The sequence below is a fragment of the Ascidia mentula genome, chromosome 8, assembly GCF_947561715.1.
Source record: "Ascidia mentula chromosome 8, kaAscMent1.1, whole genome shotgun sequence".
In the NCBI taxonomy this organism is placed as follows: Eukaryota; Metazoa; Chordata; class Ascidiacea; order Phlebobranchia; family Ascidiidae; genus Ascidia; species Ascidia mentula.
In genome coordinates this window covers 7505286-7512806 of record NC_138573.1, presented here as the reverse complement: position 1 = coordinate 7512806, position 7521 = coordinate 7505286, and the positions used below count along the sequence as shown (strand labels likewise).

Here is a 7521-nt window from a genome sequence, read left to right as displayed (position 1 = left end):
GAGAATCACCGTCTGTCGTAGGATCGCAGCCAGTCGCACTGGGAGGTGATGGGTTGCAACAAGCTGCATGTGACGAAAGGTGGCCACCCGGCCGTGCTGGCCAAAGCAAACCCATCGAAACGCAAACGTCAACTCGGTTCTCAGAACGTTTCTTTTGATCCACATCGACAGACCTTAACGTCCCGAGGACAGTCCAAACGTGGTGGTTTCGGTTGGAGACGGTTGGGATCGTATGGAGGTTGCGCTTGTTGAATTATCGTAGGTCTTGTTGGTGGTCAAACGCACGTTGTGATGTTGGTGTGCAGCTCTCGTAGGTCTGAAACAACAATGGATCCTACGGCAGTAAATTGTTTATTTAGGCGTAGAGTGTACAGTATAGAAAAAAAACACAAGAAAACATCTGATAAAAATCATTTACAAACTTTGATTTCTTCCCCGAGAGAACACAATCAAAACATATTTTAACGGTACTTTCCCTTTACATTGAATACTAATCCACGACACTGGAGATAATTGAATTGTCACATTATCTTGCCCCATATTGAGAAGTATATGCCAAACTGTAGTAAATATCACAATATAATAAATCATTTAAAACGTCGGAAAAGCACAACAGTGAAGACAGTTAAATAGATGCGCTGTACACTTGAACTGTTTAGGATATTTGCGGCATGTACATGTGTTGTGCTTCTGTGCACCACCTCTACATAAATTCTATATTTCCGAAAAGAACATAAAGGAATAGAATTGGAGATGAAGTTCGGCTACAAGGTAATATTGTGTATTAGTAATTAAATTTTAATAACAGTGCAGGGAACCGCAATGCCTAAAGCAGAGGTCCCCAACCTTTTTTGTAGTAGCTTTCGGACCATTTTTTGTAGGCATCTTTGCCACGCACTGGCCTTCAATTTGAGTCGCAAATAAACGCAGCATAAACAAATAACGAATGCAAAGATTATCTCACCATCCCCGCAATTCCGGTTTGGATTTAAATGACCTATTCGAGAGTTAAAGACTACTGGCTTAAAGCATAGTAGCAATAACATTATGCACCTTTGATTTTATATGCTTTTATTTTGAGACAAAAGGAATATGTTGGCTATCCGTTACATACAATTTATTTTAACATACAATGCTTTAAATAGTTTTCCAATCTACTTGGAACTGTTTACCGAAAGGGCAACGTCACATTTTTAAATAATGGAAACACAGTGGTCAGTCCAGTCGGAAATCGCCTTTCACTTTTTGATTTAAGAAGGTAATGATAATTACATAGACCTTTTATTAGCGATTGTTTTTTTTTTTTTATATTGTAATAAATACTTTCATAAGTATATTTGTAGAAGTCTGAAGTTTATACCATAAAAAAATACTTGTTGGAATGTGCACAACTGTATAATAAATTGTTTGACATTAACAAGTATATACTTTAATATGCCTTTATATGTTAAAATAATCTGTGGATTGCCTCGCAAAGAATTATATATATAATCTATGTCATATGCAATGCTGTTTTTAAATTGTGATATTTTTAGTATACTAAAAACATTTACATTGCTTGCACAATGTTTGTCTATTTATCAATGCTTTTGTTCATACAGCAACAAATCAGAAACACTTCAGTTTACCAGCAAGTGCAATATAGCATGTGTTGCAGTTTCACCTGACAATTCAACTGCCATTCTTGTGGATGAAGGTTAATGCCGTGTAATGAATATAACATGTGCTCGTAGACTGAAAATCTTGTTTTTATGTTTTCAGAGGGCCAAGCCACTCTGGTGAATCTCGTTAGTAAAACCGTTCTTCACCGGCATGACTTTCGAAAACCTATTAATTGCATAAGGTAGTAACTATGTCAAATTGTAAATTAGTTATTTATGATGCAAAACTGTTTATCAAATATTGACAACAACTATGTTTTTATTTCTACAGTTTTAGTCCAGATGGAAAGAAATTTGCAGTTTGCAAAGATAATTTAATTCTCATGTACCATGCCCCTGGAAAAACAATGTCCCTAAATCCGTTTACACTTTATCGAACCTTCTATGGGGCATATAATGAGTTGACATGTATTGACTGGACAACAGACAGCAGGTGATATTATTTTGGAATAGTAATAGCAACATCCAAACTACTAATGCATTTAATGAATTAGGGCATTCGCCGTTGGAGGCAAGGATATGAACACAAGAGTGTACGCTGCTATGAGACTGGAAAATTTGATAATTTACTCTCTAGGTGGCCACAAAGATGAAATTGTTGGTATGATTTTGAGTCACATGACAAAAATTGCTTCATTTTTGGAAAAGACAAAAGCTCATTGTTTTGTGCAGGTTGCTTCTTTGAAAGAAACTCCCTGGATGTGTATTCTGTGAGCCGAGATGGAACACTGAATGTTTGGGATTGTGACACTGACTTGGAAGACTTGAAAGCTGCCCCAGAATATGAGTAAGCATTTCAAGAACTTACATCTTTACTTATTGTTGCTGTTTATTGTAATGAACATACTTTGGGCTCAGGGCGATACCATATTCAGAAGAAACATTGGAAGAGGATGAAATTGTCGAGGAAGGTGAATCTTCAAAACAATTGGAAGAGGTCGATACAGCCAGGAGCAAGATCCTTTACACAAGATCTGCAAAGTCGGTTAACTCTATTGGTGGTTTTCTTTGTGTAAAGCTGTGTTTTTTATCCTTAGACATTTCTTTAATAAGGAGGGAGACTTTAATAATGTGACAAGTGTTGCATATCACCGCGCAACACACATAATGGTAACTGGCTTTGCTTCAGGATCGTTTCACATACATGAGCTGCCAGATTTCAACTTAATCCATTCTCTCAGGTATTTAACCATAAAAAACTGTAGCTTTTCCCTAGTCCTTCTGTCTATATCACAAGTATGCTTCTATACTTACTACAATGCCTTTTAGCATATCTGAACACAAGATCACAGCATCTGCATTTAACAACACTGGTGATTGGATTGCTCTTGCATCATCCGATCTTGGCCAGCTGCTCGTGTGGGAATGGCAAAGTGAGACCTACATCATGAAACAACAGGGTCACTTTAATGGTATGTCATGTCTGGACTACTCACCGGATGGAAGGTTTATAGTCACTGGCGGAGAAGATGGAAAGGTACAACAACTATGCAGCAAATTCTAATGAAATATGTGCTGTTTGCATACATCGATTTATTTGTATCCACTCTCAGCAAGGCATGCGCCGGTTGCACGGAACATCATGTTTGGTGCATTGGCACTTGGCAGCAGTTGCAATTCATGTGGTTTCATTTCCAGCTTTGTTACCGCAAATACGTGCTCGTACCCCGTTATAATAGTATTGATACTTTTGTATGGTGTAAACACATTGCTTGTTTGCTGGGGCTAAGAGCTCGCTTACTTTCATTTTCAGGTTAAAGTTTGGAATACAAACAGCGGATTTTGCTTTGTTACGTTTTCCGAGCACACTGCTGCCATCACTGGCGTGCAGTTCACATCGAACGGCCACGTCATCATGTCATCATCAATTGACGGCACAGTGCGAGCATTTGATTTGCACAGGTTTGGTATTGTTCAGATTATCAATGCCACTGTTTTGTTCTGCCTTCTTACTGTTACAAATTACCATACATTAACAGATATCGCAACTTTCGCACTTTTACGGCTCCTCGCCCGACCCAATTTTCGTGCCTGGCCGCTGACGGAAGTGGTGAACTTGTCTGCGCGGGTTCGGAAGACAATTTCGAGATATATTTGTGGTCGGTGAGAACCGGACGATTGCTGGATGTACTTGCAGGTGGTTGAGTAATTTGAATTATTTTACCAGCAATTGTTTACTTCGTTCACTTCTTACAACTTACATCGTTTTGTGAATTGACTTTTTACACTGAGAAGGTTTGCTGCTGACTTTAAACTGACATGCTTCTTTAACCTTAGCCCACGAAGCCCCAGTGGCAAGTCTTGCCTTCTCACCCAGCGAAAGTTTACTGGCGAGCGGCTCTTGGGATCAGAGCGCCATCCTGTGGAAGATCGGCGACGAGAAGGGTGCTCGAGAAACCATCCAGATCGGTCACGACGGTATGACTTTACCCAACCTGTAGTTCAAGGCATATTCCGTCATATTGTGTGGTTGTTGCTTAGTTATGGCCGTCACCTTTCGCCCGGACGGCAAAGAACTGGCTGTATCAACACTGAACGCTGAAATCAGCTTCTGGGATGCTCAAACGGCCACGCAAACAGGATCAGTTGAATGCAGGTATAGAAATTGTAGCACAGCCGAACATTCTAGAATTGGAACAAACCAGAACGATTTTCTTGGGTTAGGTATGACATTGGCAGCGGACGGAGCGAAACAGATCGTGTTTCGGCGAAAACGAGCTCATACGGGAAAGCTTTCGAAACTCTCTGCTACACTGCCGACGGAGAGGCCATTATTGCAGGTGCCACATTTTAGATTACTTTATTTTCAATTTTTTCCGTAGATGCCAAAACCTGACTTTCAAAAAGTAGTTTCATTTGTTTGTACGATGGCAAAGGACAAATTCCCCGTCCTTCTAGATTTTGAGAGATGTCGGTATTTTATATATTTGTTTTTTCAGGCGGACAAACAAAGAATGTATGCGTGTATCATGTGAAAGAACAAATGCTGATGAAAAAGTTTCCAATTTCGAAGAACCTTTCATTTGATGCGATGGAGGTAAATGCATTAAAATATTTTGACCAATAAGTCGCCATTCTGCGCGGTAGAACCTTGTGAAACTCTTTCGAATATCACTTCTACATAAACTTCAAATATGTATTACTGTAAAACGAGCTTGGTGCTTGACATAATGACCAATTTTGAGATAGTGTTATTGTAAATTAAGGGTCGATTGGTATAGATAACATGATATAAACAGTTACCTCTATGCCAAGTGGAATAACGCAACGCAGTATATTTCCCCAACCTTTTTGTGTGCCAAGCATTTGGTAAGATTCATTACACTGTGTTTTTTTCTTAGGTTTATTTATTGGACAAAATTAAACTTAAGCGAATAATATTCTTGATTTGTTTGGTTTTACTATTTGCCTCCCAATATATGAAGCTCGAAGTTTGTAGTTGATTTCCGGTATCCCTTGAAAAGTGACGCACAGTTAGCAGTAAACCACGTATTCACATTCCAACAAACGTTTTGCTCCTAAGTAAGCCAAGACCTTAAACCAGGTCTTCGCGAGCTTATGTTAAAACTTACGTTTGAAACTTTGTTTTAATTCCTCCTTTCTCAAAACTGTGTTCCAGGAGTTCCTGGATAAACGGAAAATGACAGAATTCGGTCCATCGGCGTTAATAGACATGGGTCAGGGTGACGACGACGGGACAGCCCTCAAACTGCCTGGTGTGAGAAGCGGGGATTTGAGTTCGAGATCTTTCAAACCTGAAATACGAGTTTCTTGCATTCGTTTCTCACCTACAGGTGACTTATATGAGATGTTTTGTTCAAGTGTTGAAGTGTTTTACACTTTTTTCAATATGAATGTGTTGCATTTATGTCGCTGTCTGAGATTTCGCATGCTTGTCGTGTGTTAATCAATGCTGTAGGTAGCAGGCTTTTGCATGGCGATTGCTGATTTCAGAAACATGAAATTACTATTCGCACAGACAAAAGAGGCTGCGCCAACGTTTTAGGTTTTGTAGATTTTTTTCACATCAACAACCAGTCCGTTTATGTTGTGACAAATGGTAAGGTGGATACTGAAATTCAACATTCAGCAAATAGAGTTCATTGTCATATTTCTCAATGCGTTTCTGATATCTCAAGTGTTATGTTGTAATAAGTGTAGTGGTGGGATTCAGCCAGTTCGCACCGGTTCTTAAAATTGTATGACCTCCGCGAACCGTTTTTTTTCGGTTGGTACTATGTATCACTTTAAGCACTATATTCCCGCGGCTATTATGCTACTAATAGCGTCAATGTACATGAGAACTTGCAAATAACCTCGTACAAACGGATCGATATTTATTAGGCCCAGGTCAGTAGGGCATGCTAGTAGTGAAAGAACCGGATTTTAAAATATTTGGATCCCACCACTGAATAAGTCTGTGTTGTTTGCTGGTTTCGACAGGCCGCGAGTGGGCGTGCACGAGCACCGAAGGTCTCATGATTTACAGTTTGGACTCAAACATGGTGTTCGATCCATACGACCTTGATATCAACGTCACCCCGGACAATATTCGAAAGTCTTTGAAGGTAAAATCTTATTTTGTTGTACACAATTATGCCTTAGGTTTGTGCTGTGATTCGAAATTTAAGCCAATGTTCACCGTTGACCGTTGACGCCAAACAAGAAGCATCTTCATAAGAAATGTATTCACAGGAAAAGGAATACAGCAAAGCGTTTATCATGAGCTTTCGTTTAAACGAAAAGAAATTGATCGAAGAAGTTGTTGAACACATTCCTCACACACAGAGTAAGACCTTTTGACAATGAAGTGTTACGTGCATTTTTCTCCATTCTTTACGTAACAGTTTAACAATAAGAGTTTTGTGTAGGAAAAACTACAACTTCCACAACTGTATATTCCACAAAGGATCAACAGTCGTAATGTTTTAATTTTTGTCTGCAGTCGATGCCATTAGCAAGAACCTGCCACAAATATACGTCGAAAAGTCGTTAGCCTTCGTCGCCCAGCAAGTTGAATCGTCCCGCAATCTTGAGTTCTATCTCCTCTGGTGTCGTTCTCTTCTTCTTAATCACGGCCCTGTGCTGAAGAAGCGTTCAAACCAAGTCACAGCCACAATGCGGCACCTGCAGAAGGGATTAACCGGGCGTGCGGAAACTATAGGAAAGCTGTAAGCGCTTCTATGCCCTTGGGCTTTTGTCATTCCTGTTTTATGCAATTTGGCATTTATTGTAGCGACAAACACCGGACGCGTGCGGTGGGTTTGGATTGTTGAACATCGCGCGATGGGTTGACGGGAGTGTGTGATTTGCACAGAGATAAAGCACGTGTGAGATAGGGAAATTTTATTTGTGGGTTGTGACCCTATTTGGGGTGGCAGGCAAAGTGGCTTTTGTAGGGGAAACTCCGTGTATCACGTGTTCCGTTCACACATTGTCGGTCGTATGAAATTATTTGTATTGCTTTACTTTTACGCGCAGATGTGATTCCAACGTTCACCAACTGCGGTACATCCTAACCCTCGCTAAGCTGCAGAAACTCAAATCGTCGCTACCAGCGGAAACTGAAGACACAGAACAAAGTCGGGAAGAAAGTGACGAAGATGAGTTGCAGATTATGTCCATGGACGCCACTTGATTTTACTTTCGGAAGAAATATTGCCGGGATTTCATCCGTCAAACTGCGGGAGACTTTGGGCCGCTTGTGAAAAGAGGGAAGTGCGGTGTTGACGTAACGTGGATGTGTGCCATGTTATTCTTATGGAATAAAATCTTTGAGAAATTCAGTGATGGATTGGGTTACGCAAGCTTGTTGTCCAAAGAAGTAGAGGTCATTTTGTCGTAACCAAGATCACCAGGC

General features: G+C 40.2%; 1 protein-coding gene across 1 annotated transcript; it reads left to right on the top strand.

Annotated features, from left to right (window-relative positions):
• The first annotated feature begins 616 nt into the window (after positions 1–616).
• LOC145910542 (periodic tryptophan protein 2 homolog) lies at positions 617–7404 on the top strand. Its single transcript, XM_082997700.1, has 21 exons — positions 617–771; positions 1146–1258; positions 1602–1696; positions 1762–1843; positions 1933–2094; positions 2156–2262; positions 2334–2448; positions 2520–2642; positions 2699–2842; positions 2931–3138; positions 3415–3563; positions 3641–3798; positions 3939–4079; positions 4143–4257; positions 4326–4441; positions 4601–4698; positions 5281–5455; positions 6105–6229; positions 6357–6450; positions 6607–6832; positions 7143–7404. The coding sequence occupies exons 1-21, from the start codon at positions 754–756 to the stop codon at positions 7297–7299; spliced, it is 2721 nt and encodes a 906-aa protein (XP_082853826.1). The 5' UTR covers positions 617–753; the 3' UTR covers positions 7300–7404.
• The last annotated feature ends 117 nt before the right edge of the window (positions 7405–7521 follow it).

Coding starts and splice junctions, on each gene's coding strand:
- LOC145910542 (XM_082997700.1), top strand. Junction 2,643..2,698: donor CTTTACACAAGATCTGCAAA/GTCGGTTAACTC, acceptor TTTTATCCTTAG/ACATTTCTTTAATAAGGAGG. Junction 3,564..3,640: donor CGAGCATTTGATTTGCACAG/GTTTGGTATTGT, acceptor ATACATTAACAG/ATATCGCAACTTTCGCACTT.